This window comes from Girardinichthys multiradiatus, chromosome 9, assembly GCF_021462225.1.
Source record: "Girardinichthys multiradiatus isolate DD_20200921_A chromosome 9, DD_fGirMul_XY1, whole genome shotgun sequence".
In the NCBI taxonomy this organism is placed as follows: Eukaryota; Metazoa; Chordata; class Actinopteri; order Cyprinodontiformes; family Goodeidae; genus Girardinichthys; species Girardinichthys multiradiatus.
In genome coordinates, this window is record NC_061802.1 from 10,905,759 (window position 1) to 10,933,567 (window position 27,809).

The 27,809-nt window shown below is 39.8% G+C and overlaps 1 protein-coding gene across 8 annotated transcripts in view; it reads left to right on the forward strand.

The window, feature by feature from the left end:
• The window catches only part of csnk1g2b (casein kinase 1, gamma 2b), a 51,050-nt gene that overhangs the window by 3,187 nt on the left and 20,054 nt on the right, over positions 1-27,809 (forward strand). For 7 of the 8 annotated variants that reach the window (XM_047374761.1, XM_047374767.1, XM_047374766.1 and 4 more), the window contains 2 exons: positions 8,263-9,036; positions 23,592-23,661. In XM_047374761.1, coding sequence (XP_047230717.1) covers positions 8,809-9,036; positions 23,592-23,661 — 298 coding nt within the window. In that variant the 5' untranslated portion in view covers positions 8,263-8,808. Of the gene's footprint in view, positions 1-8,043; positions 8,066-8,262; positions 9,037-23,591; positions 23,662-27,809 lie in introns of those variants that run through there. The other variant, XM_047374765.1, reaches the window with a different exon arrangement.

Here is a 27,809-nt window from a genome sequence, read left to right on the forward strand (position 1 = left end):
AAAAAGTAAAGTTTGCCAGCTAAAACATAAAATAACTGCAGTTTGGGACACCAGAATACAATGAAACCTTGCCAATTTTAGGTTAATATTTTATTTGTAAAACTCAAATATCTGGGATTGAACTCTCCAAGTTGTCTAAGGTCAATGAAAGCAGCTAATTATTAAATTAGCTTTGAATACATACAGTAAAATGATCAATGGAATAAAACTGAAATAAGTAAGTTTGAAGTCCTGCTTCCATACAATTCCTTGCAGAAACTAGCAAAAGTGTGCCTTTTGTGGATAGCTCCCTGCACTCTAGATGCACAGATTGGCTTGGGGGGTAAATAAATGGCTACTGTGAGCTTTGTGTAGACATATTGAATCAGTAGGACATAGACACCTCAAAGCATGAACTAATAGATGATTAGGTTATATAAAACATCCTTGCCTTTTAAAAGAAATACAAGCATACTTTGGACAGAACAACAGCTGGAAATTTTGCTGAGGCTTTCTGTCATATAGGAAAAATAAAAAATAAACCAAAACTGTAGTTTTTCTGTTAGTTTATTGGCAAAATTGTGGCACCTTTGTGATCACTGATATTATTTGAATATTTATCACTTAGAAATTGTATTTTTGTTACAGCTAGATTTGTTGAAAATAATTATTGCAACCTAACATTAGTCACCAATTCTCAAGTGTAGTTTGGAGATTTGTCAATTGTCTTTGTTTTCTAAGTTGGTGTTTAGTCGTTGATATTTAGTCGTTAATTTCATATATTTTAAACAACTTTGTATCAAAGCCTGACGGTTAGCATAAAAAGCAACACAACATCCTGTAATTATCAGAAACAGACGACGTAAGAAATATGACAGGTTATTGCAATCTTTATAGCTTTGCCATTAATCAGAATCAGAATCAGAAAAGCTTTATTGCCAAGTACGTTTTTGGACATACAAGGAATTTGTTTTGGCGTAGTCGGTGCAATACAGTACAAATTAAACAGTATAAACATATCTACAATATAATATAAATATATGTGCACAGTTTTAAGTGAGTGAGAGTAAATGTAGAGCAGTATAAGATGCAAGAGCAATACAACAGTGCAGATGATCAGTGTGCAAGTAAAGCAGGAGTCCAAGCTGAGCGTTAATGTAACGCATAGAGTTACAGTTTACAAGTGTCCTGTCAGCAAAAAAAGGGAAGGGGGGGTGTCAGTGTGGTTTCTGGGCTTTGTTAACAAGGCTGGTGGCAGATGGGAAAAAATTGTTCTTGTGGCGTGAGGTTTTGGTCCGGATGGACCGCAGCCTCCTGCCAGAGGGGAGAGTCTCAAAGAGTCTGTGACCGGGGTGGGAGGGATCAGCCAGAATCTTCCCTGCCCGCTTCAGGGTCCTGGAGGTGTACAGTTCCTGGAGCGACAGTAGACTGCAGCCAATCACCTTCTCAGCAGACCGAATGACACGCTGCAGCCTGCCCTTATCCTTGGCTGTAGCAGCGGCGTACCAGATGGTGATGGAGGAGGTGAGGATGGACTCAATGATGGCTGTGTAGAAGTGCACCATCATAGTCTTTGGCAGGTTGAATTTCTTCAGCTGCCGCAGGAAGAACATCCTCTGCTGGGCTTTCTTGATGAGGGAGCTGATGTTTGGCTCCCACTTGAGATCCTGGGAGATGATGGTTCCCAGGAAGCGGAAAGATTCCACAGTGTCAATTGTGGAGTCACAGAGGGTGATGGGGGCAGGTGGGGCTGGGTTCTGCCTGAAGTCCACAACCATCTCCATTGTCTTTAGAGCATTGAGCTCAAGGTTGTTCTGGCTGCACCAGTCCAACAGATGGTCCACCTCCCATCTGTACGCGGACTCGTTACCATCAGAGATGAGTCCGATCAGGGTGGTGTCGTCCGCAAACTTCAGAAGCTTGACAGACTGGTGACTGGAGGTGCAGCTGTTGGTGTACAGGGAGAAGAGCAGAGGAGAGAGAACACAGCCTTGGGGGGAACCGGTGCTGATGGTCAGGGAGTCAGAGACGTGCTTCCCCAGCCTCACGCGCTGCTTCCTGTCAGACAGGAAGTCAGTTATCCACCTACAGGTGGAGTCGGGCACACTCAGCTGGGAGAGTTTCTCCTGTAGCAGAACTGGGACGATGGTGTTGAAGGCAGAGCTGAAATCCACAAACAGGATCCTGGCATAGGTTCCTGTGGAGTCCAGGTGCCGGAGGATGAAGTGAAGGGCTAGGTTGACTGCATCATCTACAGACCTGTTGGCGCTGTAGGCAAACTGCAGGGGGTCCAGGAGGGGGTCGGTGATGTCTTTTAGGTGTGAGAGCACAAGGCGCTCAAAGGACTTCATCACCACAGAGGTCAGGGCGACGGGTCTGAAGTCATTAAGCCCTGTGGTCCTTGGCTTCTTGGGAACAGGGACGATGGTGGAGGACTTGAAGCAGGCTGGCACATGACATGTCTCCAGTGAGGTGTTAAAAATGTCTGTGAAGACTGGAGACAGCTGATCAGCGCAGTGCTTCAGGCTGGCTGGTGAGACAGAATCCGGACCAGCAGCTTTCCGGGGGTTCTGTCTCCTGAAGAGTTTGTTGATGTCCCTCTCCTGGATGGAAAGAGCCGTCCTCGGCGTGGGTAGGGGGCTGGTGGGGGGGAACTTCAGGGTGGGGGTTGGAGGTGCCAAGGCCCCTCTTGAGGTTGGAGAGATGGGGGTGGTGGATTGTGGTTGCAGCTGTTGGGGGGCGTCGTGGAGGATGGTTGCAGGACTGTCCCTTTGTCTTTCAAAGCGGCAGTAGAACTCGTTCAGGTCGTTGGCGAGGCGTCGGTCGTTGATGGAGTGGGGGGCTTTCGGCTTGTAGTTGGTGATTTGCTTGAGCCCTTTCTAGACAGACGCAGAGTCGTTGGCTGAGAACTGGTTTTGGAGCTTCTCAGAGTACAGTCGTTTCGCCTCTTTCACTGCCTTGCCAAACTTGTACTTTGCCTCTCTGTATATGTCTTTGTCCCCACTCCTGAAGGCCTCTTCCTTATCCAGTCTTAACCTTCTGAGTTTAGCTGTGAACCAGGGTTTGTCGTTGTTGTAACTCACCCTGGTGTATGATGGTACACAGCTGTCCTCACAGAAGCTGATGTAGGAAGTCACAGCCTCTGTGTACTCGTCCAGACTGTTGGTAGTAGTCCTGAACACATCCCAGTCTGTACAGCCTAAACACGCCTGGAGATTCTCCACAGCCTCACTGCTCCACTTCCTTGTCGTCCTCACAACAGGTTTGCAGAGCTTTAGTTTCTGCCTGTATGCAGGAATCAGGTGGACCATGATGTGATCGGATTGGCCCAGTGCAGCACGTGGGACGGCGTGATAAGCGTCTCTGATGGTGGTGTAACAGTGATCCAGAATGTTGTCCTCTCTGGTCGGACATTTTATAAACTGTCTATATTTGGGGAGTTCGTGGGTCAGATTACCTTTGTTAAAGTCGCCAACGACGATTACTAAGGAGTCCGGGTTGGTCCGCTCCACACTCAGTATCTGGTCGGCGAGCATGCGCTGTGCGACCTGCACGTTAGCTTGCGGCGGGATGTAAACACCGACCAGGATGAACGAAGCGAACTCACGGGGGGAATAGAAAGGCTTACAGTTTATGATGAAGGCTTCCAGGTCTGGAGAACAGTGCTGCTGAATCACTGTCACGTCGTTGCACCAACCACTGTTGAGGTAAAAACAGATTCCTCCACCTTTCGCTTTGCCGGAGAGTTCCGTGTCTCTGTCCGCTCTGTAGAGCTGGAATCCTGCCAGCTGCAGCGCAGAGGCTGTGGCTGTGTATTAATCCACACAGCCACGTCTCCGTGAAGCACAAAACTGCCGATGAATAAAAGTCCCTGTTTTTCCCCAACAGCAGTTGTAGTTCCTCAATTTTGTTGGGAAGTGAGCGCACGTTAGAGAGAAATATTCCAGGTAACGGTGTTCGTAGTCCACGCTGGCGAAGACGTACCAGCACCCCGGCCCGTTTCCCTCTCTTCCGGCGTTTCACCGCGTGAACAAAGGTGAGCGCACCTTTGACCAGAATGTCCACAAATTCCAGAGCAGTGGGCAGAAAAGTGGGAAATAACTCCTCTGGTGTAGTAGCCCTGATGTTCATGAGTTCTTCTCTGGTGAGAGAGCTCCGGGTACCATCACAGAAGACCGTTTTAAAGCAAAAAACAAAACAAAACAATGCGCACCAACACGCCGAGGCGACCATTTGCGGCGCCATCTTGGATTGTCTTAATCTCTGTATATTTCTTGAGGTTTGAATTGCTTTATTTTCATACCTCAAGACATGGAGGTATGTTTCTTATCTTACTCTCACTCATCCATATGAAAATATACTTTTTGTGAGTTTGAGCTGCTATTTTTGAAGTCCTTCACAGAAATAAACAACTTTACATATAGCTTCTTTGTTGACTCAAACAGTAGCTGTGCTGGTTCGAAGCCATTTGTATCGTGAACTGTTTTTTAATAGCTGAGAACAGGTTCCAGGACCAATAATAATTTGGTCCAATGTGTAGTATATAATGACACATGCTGTAACTGCTCAAATTGCCAACTGCACCCAGTAGAAAAATGCACCTTCAGCTGTGTGGTGTACAAACTGAGTGATCTATAGCCGCTTATTCTGAGAAATAGTTCGGTCAGATAGATTTGATATAAAACAGTTTACATTTTCTGCCTTCCTAAATCAATACAAACAGGTATTCATGTAGTTGAATTGCTGCTAATACACTGGGCTGTAGTTTTTTCCATTACAACTGTAAATGAGAAGCTGTGGTGGAGGTTATCTTCTCTGGGTAGAAGAAATAACGAGGCATTAGATTGAAATTAGTGACCTTATGTGTCTGAATTTTGCATTCAGTAATCCATATTAAAATGTTTATTAAAACCCTTCTGATACTGTAGATTTGAGGTTGATTCTGTACCTTTGGGGTAAGCTTGGAAGGAAAAATGTTTAAATGATGTTTTGAACATAAAAGTTTCAAAATGCTGTTCTGCATCTGACCTAGAAGGCTCCCCTGTGAATGTGTACCATGGTTTAGTCATTTATTTTCAATTTGATAAATCAAATTAGTTCAACATTTGATGCCCTATTTTTCATTTCACATAAATTGAATTGCTTTCATTAGAAGGCCATAAGCACTTCATTAATTCATTTTTAACATTCCCCGATACATAAATGGCAGATCTTCAGTTGCAGTTGTTAGATTGATTCAAAACTGGTGAAATTATTATTAGCATTTTTTAATCAAATTGGTTTCAAAATAATCTCGTTCCTTTATCATCACCTTTTTTACTATCAGTATTTTTGTTTGTTCTTCCTCTTATCTATTAATCTTGTGACCAGGTAGGTTATTTTCATCTTACTTCCTTCTGCAAGTATCAGTCCTGTGTTGCACAACATGGAAGGCATTTCTGAATAATAACTGATGGCCTGCATGGGTGTGAGTTAGTCTCAGGCGTGTTAATTGCAGCCATGACGAACTGTAGACCTTCACATGTGCAGGTTTGCTGTGGATGGCTTTCAGTGGCTGGTATTTTGTTAATGCTCTTTTATCTTCAGTAGCCCTAAGTTTGACAAACTGTTTTGTTTACTGAAGGGCTCACATCTTCCTGCTAGATGTAACCAAGTTACCCCTAGACTAGATGGTCTCCAAATACATCCAATTGGATGCTTTCCTGTGATGCAGATTATGTAAAGAAATGAAGCATTACTGCAGTCATTGATCTGTGTAAGTGCCTTTCCACAGAGAAGACGTAGCTGGCCACAGCTGTTGTGTGCATTACCTGCTCTCTTTATCAGCAGGAGCATCCTGGATCATAGACATGGAGGAACTAGTAGACTGGTGTTAATCAGAAGCACCTGAATTTGCCTGAAAATCAGAAGAGAGATGGTTGAGATTAATGCTAATGTTTTTGCCTCATGTTGCTATTTCCTACTCAAATACTTTATAGCTTATCTAGTAAATGTTTGTAGTTTTTGTAATGTTCATTGTGGAAATTATTAATCCCCCCCCCCCACTAACCTGGAATCAAAAGCAGTCATTTGCACAGCTTAGAAGGGGGGTTGTCTTAAATCTGACTTTCTGTTTATCACAGGATCTACCTACCTCCATGTCTAGTCATGGGCTGCCTGAGGCTGGAAATGTTTCTTATCTTACTCTCACTCATCCATATGAAAATATACTTTTTATGAGTTACACATTATGTGGAATTTTACTGAATAGGTTTTAATTGTAAGAAAACAATCTGTCTGATCCTCTGTAGCATATTCTTTTGTTCCTATTGATTGCTTTATTGAGTTTGCTTTGCACCAGTAAGCACTAAGCTCTTATTTCAGCAGTAGTACAAAGCAGCCATACTCGGCATAATTTGATATTGAAGTAAAAGGGTTTTTTTCCGCAGAAAAACAATAATCTCAGTAACATGAGAGCACCTCACAATGAACTAGATTTTCAGTTATTGTGTTGTAAATGACTGGGTTATTTTAGTGGTGTTGCATCACACTTATTCTTCAGTGTGTCTGTCTCAGGTTAAACAATTTATTTTATTTTTACTTAACCCACATTTGTTTTTAATTGGACATGTTGAATGAATGACTACATTAAAATGTATTTCCAAGGCACCTTTCATTAAAATGTTCATCACAAAGTGCTTTACAAGCAAATGGCAACAAACCAGACCTTGGCTCTTGAGATTCTCACAATATAATAACCTTTAGTAACAATTTTACTGTTTCACGATAGTATGTTAGTAACAGAATGATTTAAAACAAAAATGTAAAGCATGACCTCAATGATTTTATTAAAATCTGTTTTTCAACCATATATTGCCTTAAAAACTAGTTTTTATACGTTCATCCATCCATCTGTTGTCTCCCACTTATCCGAGATCGGGTCACAGGGGCAACAGGTTCAGGAGGAAACCCCAGGCATCCCTCTTCCCAGCGACATCATCCAGCTCATTCTTGGGGATCCCAAAGCATTCTCAGGCCCGACAGGCTATATGGTCCCTCCAGTGAGTTCTGGGTCTTTCCCAGGGTCTCTTCCCAGTGGGACAGGCCTGGAAAACCTTCAAAGGGAGGCACCCAGGGGGCATCCTGATTATTCTGACTAGTTTCTGTACAGCTCTATGTCAAGGTGTAGACTGTGTTTTGCAACAAGAAATATTTCTTAACAATTAATTTAAGTATTAAAACTAGAGCAGCACATTATATCAATTCAGTTGCCACAATATCATTGTCTGCTATAGTGCTTGGATCCAGTATTCCATAGGTTTTAAAACTTTGAATGGCACGCACATTAAAGCTCTTTTTGCCAATTACATATTTGGACCCTTGAAACTACAAAACAAATTTAATCTGATTTAACAGGATTTATGTGATTCAAGCACCATCAATTTTCTGCCCTATTTTTACATATAAACACTGGAAAAAATAATTCTAAATATGTTTAAGATAGTAAAATACATTTGTAAAAGCAAATATAAAAATAACAAATAAAAAAAAAATGGGACAATTTCATTAGCAAAAATATTAAAAAGCTAAAAATGATTGTCTATGGAAAACAGATGAAGCCCAACTAGAAAAGTACATAATAAAATGAACAATTTAAATTATTTAAAAAAATTTTTTTTCCTAATCTCAAAAATAAGAGCTAGAGGTTACTTTAAAAGTTAACAAAAAGACCATCTCTAAAAATTTAAAAGATGCGTAAAGAAGTTAATATTTAAAAAGGGACACTTTTCGCTTTCCTCAGGTCTTCAGGGAGTCCTTTGCAGAAGCAAGGACTGTTTATAAATCAGACTTTTGGAATATTTAAAACCCTGCTGTTGTCGGTAAGGAATAACAGCTGACACACCGTGAAATTGCTTCATGTAGCTCTCATTCACCAGAACCTTTTTGCTCCAGGAATGCAGGCAGCTTGTCATGGCTCACACTAATAATTTGCCTCACAAACTAAACAGTGTTTTTTTTTTTTTTTTTTTTTTTTTCTCCACCTGACTAAAGGCTGTGTATCAACCTGTTTGGGGGAAATGCCAATGCAAAGACTCGTACTTTCCAGGTTCGTGGAATATATGTAGGGTATTTGTAGGTGCAATGAATCTTTCAGGAGGATTAATAACTTTGGGTCAAAATAATCTAGAGGTTTAAGCCACTTAGTTCATGTGTGACTAATGACGTGGGCTATTACAGGCTTTTAAAAACATCTTAATCTATAAACTGATTAGTATGTCTTGGTTTTTTTGTGTGTTTTTGCAGATAAGGTGACGTCAATCCAAAATATTGCTGGTTTTGCTGTTCCTTCAACATTTGGGTTGCCTGCAGCCGTAGCCCTGCAACATGGAGAGTCTCCACTGTGTGAATGAAGGGTGACCAGAAGGAAAGAGGCGCTCCAAATGACGTTCCCAAGTGGCCTTGTGGAAGCAGTAGCCGTGCTGTGGAGTGCTTTTTCATGATTAGTATTGTTTGTCTGTCAGCGGGATCAGCTTAGTGAAACCTGCTGCTTTCATCAGGCAGGGAAATGCTGCTCTGAGACTGGAGTCAAGAAAAGGAGGCCCTGATTATAACCAACATACTCAGGAAAACAAAAGGGGAAAATCTGTATGATTGACACACAGGCCACTTTAGCTGATGTGTTGGCTTGTTTGAGTGTGCCTGGGATTTTTTAACAGCAACGCCTCTCCTCTGTGCTGTGGTACTTGTCTCCCTCTCCCTCTTTAAAGCATCGTCCATTGTTGTTATTGGAGTTTCTATGGTTTGCATGGCTGGAGAATAACCGTGGAGAGGCCAGGGTATCACAAGCTTATGGATTTTGATAAGAGAGGGGGCAAAGGAGAGACAGAGGAAGGAAAAAAGATGTCTAAGACAACGACCAGTAGGACTGGACATGGCGGCAGGGGTACAGGGACCAATTCTGGAGTTCTTATGGTTGGCCCAAACTTTCGTGTGGGCAAGAAAATCGGCTGTGGTAACTTTGGAGAGCTGCGGCTTGGCAAAAACCTCTATACTAATGAATATGTGGCCATCAAATTGGTAAGTGCATATCTTTTGAAACTAAGTTGCTGTTACTCTTTGTATATAATTTGCATCCCATATTATCTAGTTTTTATTAGCATGAAGATGTGTTTGATTTTAAAATGCAGCAGCTTTTAACTGGCAACACCCCACCTTGTTTTTTCCCACATCGTGCCCTTATGGCCATGCTTAACCAGGCTCTGCTGGTATTCTATCAGAGAAGATGGTAGAGAAACTCACAGGAGAGTTTGACTGTGAAATAAATGAAAATTAATTTGCAGATTGAACTTTTTTTGATATCAGGGTTTTGATAAAGCTTACCTTTTGTGCAGCAGTGTTATTTTTTACACTTTTTCACTGGGGAAAATATTAAATTACATTTTCCATACCCATATTCCAAAACCCAGACTTTTCATAAATAACCATTCAGTATCAGTTATGTTTATTTTTTGAAACAGCAGCTCTAGTGAAACCACATGAAATGTCAAGGCTACATTGTTTTCAGATTGCTCAACTGTTTCCACAGAACTTCTACTTCTCTCAACATGCTTTCTGTTGTCACTTGCAGAGTTTGAATTGCTTTTTGATCAGTCATATGAATTTCCCAGAAACACTTTGATGTGAGAAACACACAACTGAAATTCTGGTTTACTCTAGTACCCATCTTATTAGCCTATTATTATCAATACAGCTACTATCATATATGTTTGATCATCCGTCATGATTCTTTCTCCTACGGATGCCGTGATGCGTGCGTGGGCATGCTTACCATAAAGGTTGGCACACAGCCATAATTGCACTTCTGCTCTCCTGAAATCTTAAATTGCACTCTCGTTTAGGAGAGTGGAACTGCCTCACTCTCCTTTTGCTTGAGAACCCCCCATCTGTTGGGTATTTTTACCTCTGTAGTGTCCACCTATATCTGGAACAAGCAGCAGTGCCATCATCATCTGCTGTTAGGACCTTGTGGTCCCACTAGCATCTATCTGGATGAATCATAGAGATAAGATAAAGTGTTAGGCTGTAGAAAGACTCATAAAAGCAGATTCAGGTGTGTAATTTTACAAGTTATTTTAAAAGGTATTATGAAGAAAATGTGCATTTATTTGCTGTTAATTGCATCTTTAAAGCTACATTCACACTTCTGCAACAGTGAGTTTAGCTCACGTTATCCAGCTATATTTAACAGTTTGTGTGATGTTGTTCGGGTAATGAGAGGACACATTTTTCGTAAAATTTTCAGGGTAACCCAGTTGCAGTTGACAGTCCACATGTTTCTGGCCTTTCCTCATTTCATGTATACTTGGTGTAACCCAGTAAATATCACTGCCTGTTTAGGAAATTCCAGTATTAATCTTGCAAAAAATAACAAGGATGTCAACTGCTGCTGCAAATTAAATCAGAGGCTGCGTGGACTCAAAGCACACGTACGTTAACTGCTCCGGGGGGCGGAGTCTCCACATCGAACTGTTACTTAAATGTGACACACTGCTCCGAGCAGCTGGTCACAAGTACGCAAGTGATAACGTAGCAGACTCAGCCAGATGGTGAACACGTAAATGCTCATGCAAGTTCGTTGTGTTTTTAGGCCTTTGCTGGCACTGTACGTCTGCACAAGCGGCACACCACTGTAGTTACATCCTGTGGTTTACGTCTTTCATCCGGTTTACAGCCAAAGTAATCCTAAATAAGCGACTTTGTATTTATTTATTTTTGGCAACTAGTTCCTCCATTTTTGGACATTTTTGTTCCAAATTGGCAAATCAGTCAGTGGCTGTTTACATTTCTCCACCCACAAAAAAGTCAAAACGTCACCTGTGTGAATATATCGTCCATCGTCAGTTGTTGGACTGATGAATATTGATGGAAAAATATTACATATCGCCCAAGTATACACACTTTTCTTGAGCCTTTTTTCTCTCTGTACCTTTGCATCTTGGGCACTGTCGTCCATGTCAAATGTGGACGTCCACTGCGATGAGACTCCATCCAACGGAATATTGATATGAGACTACAACATTACATTGCAATGCAAGGGACTTTATCACTCTTGAATTACAAGTATTGCTGTCCAAACAGTCCTTGGCGATATTAACATTTTGCACATTCATATTGTGATGACAATTCCTAGATAAGTATGCCAATAGTAGATGTGTGCATCACAAACACACAATCCACTCATCGTTGAGATCCTTGTTTTTTTATTGGCAGAGAGGATCCTGTAAGCTTCTTTAATGATCTTCAAACTATGACCTTTGAAGTTGAGTGAATGTTTGGGGATCTTATTGGTATTTTTTAAGGAAGTTGCATCTCCGTTCTCCTGCTGTTTTGACATCCATCTGGCCTGTCATTGCCGATACCCACCTTTTTCCTGTGAGAGCGGCTGTGGCTGGTGCCTATTTTATTAGAAGCTGAACTGCCTACTTTTCTTTATTTATGCAACTTGTACAGATATAACAATATTCCAGTTTGCACAAAAAAGACTTGCGAAATGTTTGATGCACCAGCGCAGCAGAGAGGAAAAATGGGTCTGACTCGACAGATTTTATGGTTGCATTCTGGAGCCCCAGGCTGTCAGACAATTATTTATCCATTCATTAACAAGTTGTTGGAGTTCACAAGACTAACATCTCTTTCCCTAGACTCAGTTGGCCCAGTGCTGCATTATTTTATGACTGTAAAGGGAAAAAATAATTGTTGATATTAAACAGGAAACAGAATTCTTAGCACATGATTACATAGAACCTAAATGGTTGTCAACTCGGTGAAAATTTAAGAAGCGGTGTAAATTATTACTTCGTCTGCTTGAATAAAGGTTGATGATTTACCACATAACCAATAAAAGGACTTTACTCTGATATGCCTGTCTGATTTTAATCTCACCCTTTGTTCTTTTTTGTGAGTGATTGTAAATGCCAGTTTATGAAGGAGTAACGGGGTTTTCTCAGTATTTAGCCGAGACCTTTTTATCAGCTGTTTGTTGCTTGTATAGGTGGTTGGCCCATTGGGGGCACACCTTCCAGCAGATGGGATAAAGGGGAATACCGCTGTGAGCACATGGTCAGATAGGTGTTTTGTATGCCTGGGCTCCTGTTCCTGTTGGTCTGTAGCTGCTGTAAGCGTATTCGCAAAGGCAAGAGAGAAGGGAGAAACAGAGGGCTGAATGGTTGCCTTTGTTGGAAGGCCCGTCGACACAAAGTGGTTCAGTCGTTGGTCCAGCTGCATGTTTTCTCTAACTGACAGACCTCTGTGTAACCGAGGACACGCTGTATGTTTTAGGGGAGATCCAAGGATCTCAAAATGAAACCTTCAAAAATCAGTTTGAAACTGACGAATGTTGTTTATAGTAGCCATCCAATATTCCTCCATCTTTGTCTTCACTTTATGTTATAAATGCCATCTTTACCTTATTTTTTACTTTACTTACTTTACTTAAATGTTGTTTCTCACCACTATAGGAACAGTTAAAGTTACAAATTGGCTTTTAGCTCTTTTTCACCTCTTCGTGTATAGCTGGCTGTTCACGGTGAGGTAGGAGGGAACTGATAGACCTCCCACCTTCACTCCTGATCTCATCAGTTTATGAGTGATAATTAGCCACAGAATCCTCTCTGTAGTGATTTCTCCCTTTGGCCATGATGAACGCCTGTAATTTCTCCGGGAGCCTTGTGGGATAGTAATAACTGAATGCTCTAGTGTTGACACTTATTGTACAGTGCAGGGTGTTTCTGTAGCTCTGTCGGAGGCTGACATTGGAGTGACTGTCTGGGAGGATGAACAGAGGCCTACTGTGCGTTGTGTGCCAGCCATGTTCATACAGAGCAGTGTTTTAGAGGGACTGTGAGTAATAAATTTATAGTCAGTCTGGTTGCCAGAAACAGATCGCAAAACAGATATTTATCCAGATACGACCAGATGTATAGATGGAAAACTTTAAATGTTTGATTTTCTATTTTTTTTGTGGCAAGTAGTATATGAATAATAAACTATTTGCTGTGTTGCTCATTCCTAAAACAACTCTAAATTACGTTCAGTCTTACTTTTTCTATTGAAAAAGAGCAACTTGGACAAGCTGCTACTACAGAACTAGATGCCTATATCAAACCTCCCCTTCATCAGTAAGATTATTGAAAAAGCTGTGTTTCAGCAGTTAAACAACTTCCTAACAACAACCAACCGCTTCGATGTCTTCCAGTCAGGCTTCCTGCTCACCACAGTACAGAGACTGCTCTTGTCAAGGTGTTCAATGACATCTGTATAAATGCAGACTGTGGAAGAACCACAGTGCTGGTATTATTGGACCTTAGTGCAGCATTCAACACTGTTGATCACTCCATTTTATTAGAGCGCCTGGAAAACTGGGTTGGCCTTTCTGGTACAGCACTCAACTGGTTTAAATCCTACTTGAAGAACAGGGACATTTTTGTGTCAGTAGGTAACTTCACATCAGAGACCACAAAAATCACATGTGGCGTTCCCCAAGGGTCCATCTTAGGACCCCTCCTATTCAATATCTACATGCTCCCCCTAACTCAGATTTTAAAAACAACAACATAAGTTATAACTATGCAGACAACACACAGCTATACGTTACGATGTCACAAGGTGACTATAAACCCATTCAAGCGCTGGGTAAATGCTTAGAAGAAATCAATGCATGAATGGGCGTAAATTTTCTTCAACTGAATCAAAACAAAACTGAAGTAATAATCTTTGGACCAAAGGAAGAGCGGTTAAAAGTTAGCAAACAGCTTCCGTTAATACAGCTAGAAACCACCAGTCAGGCTCGAAACCTGGGTGTAGTGATGGACTCAGACCTGAACCTTCAGAGGCACATAAAGACAGTAACAAGGTCTGCCTTCTATCACCTAAAGAACATCTCCAGGATTAAAGGACTAATGTCTCAGCAGGACCTTGAAAAACTAATTCATGCGTTCATCTTTAGTAGAATTGATTACAGCAACGGTGTCTTCACAGGTCTGCCTAAAAAGTCGATCAGACAGCTGCAGTTGATCCAGAACGCTGCTGCCCACATCCTCACTAGAACTAAGAAAGTGGAGCACATCACCCCGGTTCTAAAGTTCCTACACTGGCTCCCTGTAGCTCAGAGAATAGACTTTAAAATACTTCTGTTAGTCTATAAATCACTGAATGGCTTAGCACCAAAATACATTACACACTTGTTGTCAGTGTATCAACCACCCAGACCTTTCAGATCTTCTGGCTCAAATCTACTCTGCACACCCACACCCAGAACCAGAACCAAACATGGAGAAGCAGCTTTTAGTTCTTATGCTCCACTAATCTGGAATAAACTGCCAGAAAACTGTAAAAGCACCGAAACCCTAAGTTGCTTTAAATCAAGATAAAAAACGTATTTGTTTAGAGGGGCCTTTGACTGTGCCATCTAGGCATGATTAGTTGTGTTTTCAGTCCAATTTTCCTTTCATTTTCTTGTCCATCATTCTATTCTCTTTATTTTATTTTACTTTTTTAAATTACCTCTGTTGTTTGATTTCATCATTTGATCTGTTTTTCTGTGTCTGTATCTGTGTTTATTTGCTTTGTGATTGTATTGTAATTGTATCTACAGCGCTTTGAGTGTCTCGTTGCTGAAAAGCGCTATATAAATAAACTTACCTTACCTTACTATTGGTTGCTAAAACTCATGCTCTCACACAGCCAGAATGACACCGAATGTCTATTGACATACGATACAAAATAAAATTTCCTTTTTAAAATAGATTTTTCTTACATCTCTGGTCTCCTTTTATCAGTGATTCGATTATCAACCATACTTAATCTTTCATTGTGAAAGATTGGTTCAGAGCTTGAATCGGCAGTCTGACACTGTTCAGTGTGACAGATGCACCTATCACTGATGTGTAATTATTATCATTTTTCTTTCGTTTATTTTTTCCCCAGCCATGGGCGCTGCTACCGCCGTCTGCTTTCCCTCATCCTTAACAAACTGTCCTTTTATTGATGGACTGATATGTCTGTCGGATCTGTCAGACAGGATTCTGCTGCAGAAACTAGTCTTGCAGTCTGGCATTAAACAGTGTGACAGGAGTTACAATCAAAGTTCAGACAGTGTGACATGTTCAAGCCTTGCTTGTTTTTATTTATTTTTTTAAATTGCACAGTGTGTCGCCAGCTTTTAGCAACGTGCTGATCCGGAAAATGGCATTTCATGTCTTCCCTTAGTAACAACTTCCACGCCAAAGACTTGTTATCAATGCAGCTTGGTAGTGGTTGGGTAGGTGGCATTTACTCATCCAAAAAAGATTGGATTTGTACTTCCAGACTGGCCAATTACCTATCCAGTCAAATACAAATTTGGTCAGTCGATACCACCAGCCAATTTTCCATTCATCTCTAGTAATAACAGGAATTCCCTCATCAAAACCTTTTTCTAAGAAGAGTCCAAAGGTTGTGTTTTTGTGGTAAATGTTTGCTGGTGTATAAAGAATAGTAGTGATGAATGTCTCTGGTAGCATTTTTTATGTAATGGCTGAGTCACTAATGCAGAAGCATTTTAGAGAGCTGATTTCTCTGAGTGGAGTCGCTCTCGGTGCCGGTCAGTCGTGATATTGGGATGGAAATCTGAGGTGTTGTATCCAACTCTCATGTCTGCCTCCCACTGAAGCATGATAAGCAGCTCTTATTGCAATCTAGCTCAGCAACTTACACAAGCTTGCAATGAGGCAGTTGTCGGAGTACTGTGAAGCCACAAAAGCTTTATCAGCATGTTTATCTAAAATTAAAGTGACATTTTGACGATTTAAGGTCCTCCCTTACCCCTCTCGGGCCTTTGAGAGTGCATGCTGGGCAGACAGAACGAATAAATCCTGGGATGTCAACAGCATGTAAAAAGCCTACCTTCAGTCAACTAGCTAATCCCCTAATTAATCAGTAGCCAAAAGCATCTCCGTTTATTTGCACGGACGCACATTGTTTCTTTGAGAAGATTCAGGCATAAAACCTTCACAGGGGTCTGCTTGCAAAATGGTTGGTGCTGTGTAGCAGATGAATTGTGCAGCATCTATCATGATGATGCAGTTTTAGTTAGAAATGCTTTAGTATAAATTGTAACCTTACAAAGTAATGGGTTGGAAAATGGAGTAGGGTGTGTGCCTGTGAAGCAATGTGCGCTGTGTTAATTGCACCTTCAAGGGTTACATCCTGGATCGTGGTGAAGCACTATTCACATTTTCCATTTAAACCTTTTCAGTAGAAGTCACACTGGCTTTATGTTCTTCTCAGTATTTATTCATTCATTATGGTAAACTAAATCTCATTCTATCTTCTTTTGATTTGGACACTCTAGGTTTACACTTTATGGCTCTATCTTGAACCTGTCTTTGTAGCATTTTAATTGAACCAAAAGAACCCAGCCAGAATCAGATGGTTGTACTTTGGTGTGGAAAAAGAAGACTGGGGCCACACCTCAGGCTATTTTTAACAGGTTTGAAGAAGACGTACACGTTTAGAAGGAGATGTAAAGGTGGCTTGCACCATAGTAAGATTTTAAATGCCTCGCTCTCACAATCAGAATATAAAGGCTATACTGCAGAAACAATTCATACTTTTTCCCATATCAAGGCCTTTTGAATGGAGTTTAGTAGAGGGAGGGTGCTGAGCATTTAGAATTTTTTGTTTTGACATTTTAGTCGTGAGTTTAATCTTGTCTGGAGATTTCTATTTACTTAAACAGAGATTGATTTTAATTCAACAACCTCTCTTTACAGCCAATTGCGAGGAAAGGCCGAGTAAATCCATCATTGAAATTTATGTTTTGGGGGTTTAAACCAATTATATTATGAGGCACAAATAAAAACAACTAGCCCTGTGGACTCTTCATTGATTTTTATAAGGAAAGTTATGCTGCATGTTTGTATGGGTGATGCTTGTTTGGGACACTTCTATTTATTCATTGTTGGTGAATGGTAGAAACATGCTCTGACTTTGAGGAGATTATAATTCAGTTTCACTGAGTAAACGCTGTGAAATGACCACACAAATAGGGTTAGAATGCCAGGTTTTCATCCTGACTGCAACTATCTTGATAGACCACAGTCAATGACTGTAAAATCCCTTTAAAATTTGTTGTAGCTTCACCTTTTCATTGACTCAGTCATCAAAGTTATATTTTTATTGCTGAAAATCATGAGTTATTCTGCAGGCCCATCATGATATGATGGCGTTTATACCCACCCTTTGAAGCTGACATGATTTTAGAAATCTTTACAAATAGCGGACGCATAGGGTGAAAGGAAGCGGGAGCAGACTGAGCGCATGCGCTACAGCCGACATAACCACACGGAGAGGGAGGCCAGATGTCAGTCAAAGGGCCGCTACTCATAAAAAATGAGTGTGGTGGCCTGCTAGGATGCCTGGGGGCATTTTGTGTATGCTTTACTATCTATCCTCTTACAGTAGCCCTCAAGTCCTGTGTGTTTTAAATGAAGTATTGATGCCCGTGGGAAGTTGTTATACCTATAACCTTTCACTTGCACCTTGAGTCTTTTTTTTTTTTTTTAAGTTGTCTATGACAACAGATATGTTGAACTAAAGGTTTTTACTTCAAAGTCCATGACATACATTCAAACCAGGTGAGCATGGGGGTGGAAGGCATTGCTGCGGAAGCCATCTTCAGTGTTTACAGTAAGATAAGGTCACATATTTTCTTAGAGCTATATCTCCATTTAGCTGTGCCGCACCTTTAGTCATTCACAGGTATGAGTTTTGCAACACACCTAAAAGGAAAACAGGGTTAGACACATCATATTTATGCGGATGTTTCTGAAGCTTATTATATTAACAAATACGTAATGCCCTCCTTGTTACATGATATTTGTTTTAAACAGTGATAGTAATTCTAATAAAATAAATTAGACTAAAGAAATTTGTGCAAATATATAATATTTTCACTTTTGGAAATACTTAGGAGGAGAAACTGCTGTATATTAAAGACACAAATGGCAAAAACTTTAGCTACAGTGCAACCCTCATGGTTCACCCAGCCTTAAGACTGGTTGTAATGTTTTTACCCGCAGCAGTAAACATAGTGAACTACTATCCATTATTAGATTATGTCACAGACAAATTATAGTCCGTAGCCTGAACGCATAATGCACCCAGCATTCACACTGGTGTGTTTTTACGAGTAGAGAGGATACTTGAGCTGTTTTGAAAGAATTGGTGTTTCAGTACATCTGCCGTATTAACGCGCACACAGTTTTAGGCAAAACAAGTATTATTTTCATTTCATTTGGAGTATAAGGAGACTCTACAATAAAAAACCGGACAGGCTGGCTACACCAAAGACAAACTAGACCATTCTGAAGTTTGCGTAAATCCTGGTAAAACTGACCTTACTTGACCTTACTGGCTTTTGCACTTATAAAGATAAACAGCTACATTTAACACTTGGTGCTTCATGGTGGTGAAAAAAATTGTCAACAGATTAATCGATGAGCAAAACAATCGTTAGTTTCAGCCATAGCCTAGTGCTGTCCTTTTTATAGTAGCCATTAAAATTGGTAAACTATGTGTCCCTAAAGTGGAATTTTAATTTATAATTTGCTTTATAGATGTGTTGTTGTTTTTTATATTACGGTAATGATCTGTTAGTCACTGAGCTTGGCAGTGACGTTCAAACCATCCATTAAAATTAGAGGGTTTGCAGCAACTGCAAAACTTCTGAATGTACTATCGGTTTTCAGTACTGTACAATCTGAAGCTCAAGATAATCACATTTGGGTTTGTTAGGCAGCTAATGGCTCCATCTCAGTATGTTAAATCTGAGCTGAAACTGGAGATGTGCTGCAGACCAGCTAGCTGTTGCTCTCTGATACCACTTTATCATTTATACCACAGACACCTCTGATCATACAGACGGCATCAATAAGGAACCCTCACGCCTTTCCATTTTCAATAGTCTGAGTCTTGTTGTGATCAAACTAAATGTGTTGAAATAAGAGCCAACTAGCTCAAGAATACATTAATCGCATCACACATTTCAAAATAGTTTTCTGTGAACAAGCAAAGGTCAGCAGCTATTCTGGGCTATATGCATAATGCTGGGTCTGTTCTTCTGGACGTGATATACATATACACACCCTGTCACAAGTCACACCAGGTTCATAGATGATAAACAACACAGATGTTTATTTATATGTTGCATTATATCATCCCAGCTGACCATATTGCTCATAGTGTCAAATGACAGTCAGTGTTTTTCTTCATCTTGTACTCATCCTAAGAGTTTTCATTTAAACACATTGAATCACAAATTTTAAATCATTGATATATCAATTCATAAGATAAAACTGATGCAAAAGCTTTTTATGAATATTTAATGTATATTTTGTACCAGAAAAGCTTGTAAATTCCTTTAGCTTGGTTGTCCATTTTTATGATCATATTTTTTATCTTTTTTTTGCTAGTATAGTAAAAACAGCTGCAACAATCAATCAGCCAGTAGCTGGAAGCAGCCAGTTTTTCTTCTGTTTTGCACCGATGAGCGATCATTGGGTGAAATGTTGAAAAATGCAAATAAAATTTTTTTTTTTTCCTTTTTACTGAGTGCATCTAAGCTTATAAATCCCACCATTTATCTGCGAAGCACACCAACCAACATATAAAGGTCAGGGACATATTCTTTAATTCAGGAATGGGAATAATTGTGTAATTTCTTTGTTTTCTGTTGAATTTGAAACTACCAAATATTAAAGAATCTACGGCACTTTTTTGTCATAGTCCTAAGGAAATCCCTGGAACAGCACTGTGAATGTGCTGATGGTGTGCTCCATCAACAGGTCTTCACAGGCAACTTCACGTTAAAATACGGAAATGGGCACATAGTCTTTCATGAAGACAGACCTTTATAAGCTTCAGAGTGAGTCTAGAAACAGCACATAACATCTTATTTCATTTCATTTTATTTCCCAGGCTGCTACTGTAACAGGATTTCATTGTGTTTATATTTTCTGCTCATGACACTGTCCTCAAATCTCAAGCCCATAGTAGCATTGAGAAACTGTATTTCATTCACAACTAAAAAGTACAACCCCCACCCCCAGTATTAAGTGAGCATGGGAATCCTGGCAAATATTGATTCTGACACTATCTTTAAATAACCTTAACCTTGGAGGCATTGTTCTTATCTTCATTCAAGACTGTTAAGGTATGCATAAAGGAAGAATGAGCACTGAATGATATGTACAGGAGGCGCAGAAAACTCTTAGTAATGAAAAAGATGCTTCATCAGGCACTTGCAGCTTGGTCCTGGTCATTTACACAGCTACAGCTTAGCCCATCTGCTGGGAATAAAAATGACTCCTAAGTACATGGAGCTGCCATAAGCCAGTGTTTCCCATTGTAAGCTGTTTTATAGGGTCCTGCAGCTTGGCGCCATCTGTTTTTTCCCCCTCATTATTTATATATTTTGTATTTTCTGTTCCTCTGCTCTCTGCTGTAGCCTGACTTGTGTGAGACACACTTGTCTGTTTTCATGTGGGAGCTGGATGACGATGCAGCAGTTCCCCACTCCTCCTCCCAAACCAGTCACGTGTCTCACTCCCACAGGCTTCCACTCCTCTCTATCACCTCTTGTCTTCCACTCAGCTTCTTCTTTGTTGCTTGCATTGTTGAATTTCTGCTTGCCGTGAAGTCTTCTATGTTGACTAAATGACCAGATTGGAGAACAATGCTCAAAAGTTTTTTGGGTTTTTTGCATTTCTTTGTCACATAGATACAAAAATGGGTTGTGATACTAAGAAAAATACTCACTACTCTATACCGTTTTCAATACCGCGGCAACATTTCCTGAGAATTTTTTGTTCTCTTTCCAGTTAAGAGAACAAAAAATTCCAATATAACAATATTTTAACTTCATTTATTAGTGTAAAACCAATGCGTATGGAACAATATAGCCCTCATTTAGAAAAATATATAAGACAAGACAGTATAAGGGTTAATATCCTTTATGGAAGTGTGTACCTATGATTCAGTCGTGTAATTATTTTTATTTTATTATAATTGCTTATCTTTAGTGCACATGCTTTTAATTGCCTTTCAAAGGGCACAAATAAAGGATCAGTCTCATTATTTTTGTATATAAAGCATTCTAATTTTTCTGTAATGGACAACAAGAATAAAAAAGGCCTTGTAAACTTGTCTTCTTTTAGCACAGCTAGCATGTGGCATGGTTCAGCATTGTCCCACTTCATCTGCCTCAGTAAAAGTACCTTAACGCTTTTGTGTTTGCCTTGTCAGATAAAGAGGTTAGCATATATTTTTTTCCTGGATGTACTTGCCATGTTAGCAGGGTTTAAAACGTCTAGCAGCAGCTCATTGTTTTGGTCAGGTGAGGCTGCAGGGAGAGGAGGGGCAGAGTGTCTCTGTTATTGCATTGCTGCTGCCGCTTCATATTAATTTGACACAAATAAGTGTCTTTCAATGATTCATTTTTCCCCATCAATTATATTGATATTTTGATTATTCTGAGAACCCTAAAAGACACATAAAAGTACAAAAGATGAGCTGCAGATTCTTTGATGAAGGTAATAATTTTGAGTCTAGCGGAAATGAATGAATTACAATGTTATTCATATTTATGCATAAAAGCATTTTTAATTCAAGTGAATTAACAGTACATGCTGTTAGTTAACGCATAAATAAACCAAATATTTTTTTCATTTCCAGTATTTTGCTTACCAAGAGAATATTGGCTAATTTAAATCTCTAGCTAACTGATTATAATAGTTTTGTCTTCCAGAATATTTAAGAAATATACATATTTTTCCTAAACAATAATAACCAACAAACCCACTGAAGCAGTCCTGTTGTTGGCAGAGCAAATGCTTCAAATTTAAATTATTCATCTCCTTACCCCTCTCATTGGAAATGATTTCTAAGTCTTGTTTATGCTTTTAAATCCTGCTGCTGGCTGGTTGCACGAACTATATGTCGTCACTACATCACTCATCAACCCATGGGGCCAGCTTGCCCATATACAAGACAACTGATGCGGGGCTGTGACTATCCCACTTGGCGAGTCAGGCACATAACAGAGTGGGGCGGATTTCTACCCCCCTCTCCGCATCGTTCCTTTCACAAACACATGGAGACGACAAAAAGGCAGCCTAATCAACACACTCCTGCTTACAAACTCAGAGTGGCATTCTTAAAAAGATTGAAAGCCCCTCACTGTGTCTTAAGATGCGTCTTGTTCATGATCTGGGTTTGGTAAAGGCCTAATAGTGTGTGGCAGGAGTAGGCTGGAATTGAACCCACAACTTTCAGATTGGAAGATGACTACTACTCCACCCATTCAGTCAGTTGCCTCGATAAATAGAGGTTTAATCATCAGTTCCCCTCGGCTTATATGAAATGGTTTGACGAACCTAAGAAAAAATGGAACAGTATAACTGTATTTGCACAAAAATGTAGAATCTGATTTAACTCTTTATTTGAAATAATTATTCCTACTGCTAATATTCCATTAAAATATATGTATGGTTTAATACATAGATGTAAGCACTTATTGCGTTTAGTAGTAGTTTTTAAGTATTTGTTGCAAAGAATGTTATCCCCTTTTTCACTTCTGCTTTTGTAGAATAACACAAGTATTAACAGGCTGATATTAGCAGGGGATGAAGTCAGGTTATATGTTTGGGTAGAAGAACCTGTAATTGGCTGCTTGTACTTTCCTAGCTGTAGGAAAGCTCAAACTCTAGTTTCTACACCATGATTATCCGTTTTTCACCACCAGAGGTATTTTAAAGCAGCTACATTTGTGTCTCTTAGAATCAAAGGAAAAGTTTAAAAGCATTCTTTCAGACAGTCGACTGGCAGTGCGCAACAAAAACTGGTAAAACTAGGTGTTTTAAATAAAAGTTAAACCTTCTTTTCCCAACTTGAACAACAAATCATGTTTTTAAGAGTTGAGTCAAACATTATGCTGCATGTTGACATAAGCGGTTTAATGTTTGTTTAATGAATTCAGCATCACTGTATGCGAACCCAGGTACTGTTCAGACTGACCCACCGGGTGTGCAGAACTGGCGTTTGCCTGTTGAATCAATCAAGTTGAATATTAAAGATTAAGGCAGATTAAGGGCAAGGAATTAAGTTGATTGTGTTAGTTCTAACCTCCCCAGGTTTGTCTGAAATGCCCTTGTCATCACCAAAGTGGGGTTAATCAGATTACATTTTAGGTTGTGAGGCTTGAGCTGGCAATATAATGAACAGTACGACCTGGTCGGCGGAATATCAGCCATGTCATCACAAAAGATTGCTGTGTAGCAGCTTAATATACTTTTTATCCCACCGCATCTCACGCAGTCTGGCCCAGAACTTAAGTACAACAATGTATTGACCTTTAGGACACTAAGGTGTGTAATGGCTATATGTTGCATCATCTCTTTACAAGTGAGACTATAGATCCAGCTAATAAATATATAATGAAAGGCATAAAATTAAATTAAAGTTTTTAAGTTGACCAGCTGCATATATTTTAATTAAATGCAGCATATTTCTCATTTCTTTGTCTTTTTGTCTTTCAGGAACCCATAAAGTCCAGGGCGCCACAGCTCCATTTGGAGTACAGATTTTACAAACAGTTGGGAAATTCAGGTAAGAGAAATTTCACCTCAAAGTAACATCAGAGCGCTGTCAAAAACCTACACTACTAATTCTGTGTGGACTACAGAGTAGAGAAAACACACATAACTGCAATTATCTGAGGCAGCAACTGCAACGTTTCCAACACTAATTATAATATATTAATTATAATATTGAACACAGACGATCTTTAAAGAAAATGTACTGAAAAATAACTGTTTCATTAGTAACACGGTGTACATTTGTGCTAACATCAGTGAATAATTAAATGGCATATCTTATTTTTAAGATCAATTCTCCAGTGTCCAGTTTGCTCAGTTTTCCTTTATAAACAGTTTCTCTCATGTCATATATTCATACCTTTGAGCTTTTATCTGTGATTCCAAATCATGTCTCAATAAATGGACTTGCAGATACTAAAATTATATCAAGCAGTTGTTTTAGAATAGGCTTATCTGATCTGTATTATGTCTTTGTATCAAAGTTTGTTTTTTGATTATAATTATATTGGGCTTTAGCTTAAATACAATGACTTAAATGTATTAATTAAAGCTGTTTGGGTTCTAATAAAGAGCATGGTTTTGTTAGTGTGCATGAATTTGTCTTCCAAGTGATTCTCCATCATTACCACATCAAGTGTGTGTCCTCCGGTCAAATTTAGTGACACTCGCCAGCTTCTTGGCTCCTTGTTACCACCACAGAAGGCCTCCAGTGTTGATAAGGAGTTGGGGCATTAGGGTAGTCCTTGACTATTTATAGCTGGGCCTCTACAAGCATTCAAGCCATTATGGTGTCTACTTGGATAGCTTCGCTCGTCTCAGTATCCTCTGCCTCAATGATTAACTGTGTCCTGCTTACAGTGTGGAGAAGAAAGTCAAGCACTCATTGGTGTCAAGCTGCATACGGTTCTTTTTTATGGCACGTCTTGTTAGAATCTGTCAAACTGACATGTCAGCTAATCTTAATCAGTGTTTACCAACCCATACACTAACCCAGCAGTTACTGTACTTGTCACGTTCTGTGTTGTTACCATGGTTATGCGTTTCTGTTCTCTGGTGGGCTAATCACAAACCTATCACTCTCTTAAACTGCTTAGGCCAGTTTTCCTACTCACCTTAACTACCAAAAAAACCCCATATTTATGCAGATTTGTGGATGTATTTCATCCAAACGACCCCCTGAATCTTTAATACAGCATTGGGCCTAATTAGAAAGATTATTTTAGCTGCGGCTCATTTCATTTCCCTGTAAGGCACAAGGTTAGTAGTTGTGTCAATTAGGCTGCTCCTCTCTGGCTGTCCTCACCTGTATGTTCGAGTTACTATGATAGGCAGCTTAAACCAGGAATGGCCCTTTAACTGAAATTATCCAAATTCTCAGGATTTTTACAAATTTGTAGAAGCTGGGAGAACCATAAAGAGTGTTAGGAGGCAGTGTGTGGCACTAGCTGGTTGAAGCAGACGTGGATCTGAGTTTGGAAAAAAAAAAAAAAACCTGAATTAAGCTGGCAATAAAACAGACGAAGGAAGAAATTTATATTCAAATATATTCACAGCATTTGAAGTTTTAACATTTTGTTGCTTTACAACCACAAACGTCAACCTGTTTGTTTGGGATTTGCATGCAGAGCAACACAAAGTAATGTAGCATTAAACTGGAAAGCAAATGATTCATGATTTACAAATACGTTTTCCAAACAAAACCCTGCTGTGTGTGTTATAATTTACTCTTTTTACTCATACCCCAAAAAAGAATCAACTGCAAATAATTGCTGATAAGAGTGCCGTCCATACTTTAAGGCATGCGTCAAATCCACAAGTTGAAAGAACTCATGGGCCAAAGGCATTAAAAACACCAACATATTTTTAGTTTACTTTTGAAAACTCAGCAAGTAATTTAAACAAGCGATGTTTTAATAAAACTATATATTTTTTTTAAATACAAAATTGTCTTCATATTTTAGATCCAAAACAGAAAAAAGGGTCTCACATGTTTGCCTTATTAAAAAATACAAATTTCCCTAAAATGTTGTGTCAACTGTGCGTATTTTTTAGTGTTCAGAAGAAATTGGCTCCTTCTTTGTTCAACCAAGTTTAATGAATGGGTATTCCCAAGTCTGCCTTTGAGGAAAAGTCTAAGCTCGTTTTCGCTCATATTTAATGTGAAATTGAAGTGAAAAGACCAAATACTTTTTGTATTTCGTAACATTTTCCATTTTTAATTTTTGTCAGTGAACCCAAACATTTTTAAAAAGTGTCTGTTTGGCTGGCTGAATTTGTACAATTGTTAAATTGGTGTTGGGGGCCACATAGGACTACAAGCCTAAAATGGCTGGCCATTTAGGGGTTATGTGGCACATGATAGTTCTGGAGGAGCTGTAGAGATCCAGCTCAGGTGGGAGAATCTGTCAATACTAAACTTATTAGCTGTGAACTTCAGAAATCTGGCCTTTATTGAGGAGTGGCCAGAAGACTGTGATCATTACAAAGAAAGCCATAAAATGTTCTGTTTGCCACCAGGGGACACAGTAAACATGAGGAAATGTATGTATTCTGGTCAGATGAGACTAAAATGTATCTTTTTTCGCTTTGTATGGAAATAAACTAACACTGCACATCACCCTGAACACAACATCCTCACAGTACTATATGGCAGTGGCAGCATCATACTGTTGGGATGCTTTTCTTCAGCAGGGACAGGAAAGCAACAGACATGTCCTGGTGCAAGCCACAATCAGATCCCCAGCCTTCCAACTAAAAGACCACTGCTGTTTATCCTGAACCACATTAGTCCTTCATTAAGGAAACTGCATCTGATTGTCTGTACTTTAGTTTTTTCCTCTGCCTAAACGACACTCTAGGGCCACTGCATTACAAAGCAATTTAGCAACAGTGAAACTCTCATCTACCGACTATGCACTTACACAGTGAGTTAGGAGGAAGGCTAACTTGACTATGTAGCATGGGACGAATCAAGACTGTAAATCTCCTTATGTTGTCAACTTGGCTAAATAGGGACATGTGACCCTGTTGGTCCTGCCCAGCCCAAGAGCCTCAAATATGTCATAGTGTGAACTACTCAGCACTTAATGCCTGCAGGAGCTTATCTGCACACTCTTAATTCTGTCTTGTTCTAAACACATCCCAGCTGTTGTAAATTGGATGTGGTAACCTCTTGTATGGACTCTTCACCCTCAGTTAATTTATGTACAAACCTATGCAGGCCAGTCAAGCTTCTCAACACCAATGAAGGAATTTAAGTGTTGTCTTGTAAAACAATAAGTGAAATTACATGTACAGACAAAATGGCAAAGTGTGAAACAAAGCTGTAAGTAAATAGGTTTAAATAAATTTACTTGTTTCTCTTTCAGTCAAATCACAGCTGTGGTTCTGTGGTTTAGATTGATGTGAATGTGTTGATAAAAGAATGAGATTGAATTATTTAAAACGGTGGCTTCTTTCACTAGTCTTCAGCCTCAGCATTGTTTTTATGATGGGGTTTTGAATTGTGTAGCGCTTCCTGCTCCAGGTTCAGTATGTGCAAGCTCAACCTTCCTTCAGAGCATTAAACCTAATGGAAGTCCCTCTTCCTCTTTAGCCTTCATTTTGTTCCCTCCATAGTTTAATTTTCTGTACGCAGTCACCCCCTCTTCCATTCTGCTGCCCATGTCTCATTTTTTTCCTCCTCTTTCCTCGTTGGTTCACGTCGCTGACATTTCATTGCAGGGCAACATTGTCTTCTGCCACCGTAATGCAGTCTTCCCTCTGACTGTGTCGCCTGAGAAGGCCTGCCCGCAGAAACAATAGGGTGGATTGTCTCAAATTGTCAAGGCAGCAGGGGTCAGAGTACCACTGGTGTTGAGAACATTTCCCACAATGCGTAACACATATAGATACGTGATAGTCTAGAACTAAATTATAGAGATTTATACAAACGCAGATCCATGTAATTTCACTGTCAATGGTATTTTTGTTTTATATGCATTTAGTAGCTTGTTTAGGATAGCCGTTTTTGACAAAATAAAGATCTTAACATAAAACTTGTGCCACACAGCTTTTGGCACCAGTAAATTCCAGACTGTGAGCACCAACGTTTGCTCAGTACGTCAGAAGAAGATTATAGTGCACGCCATGCTCTACTCCGGTGATGACTGTGTTTTG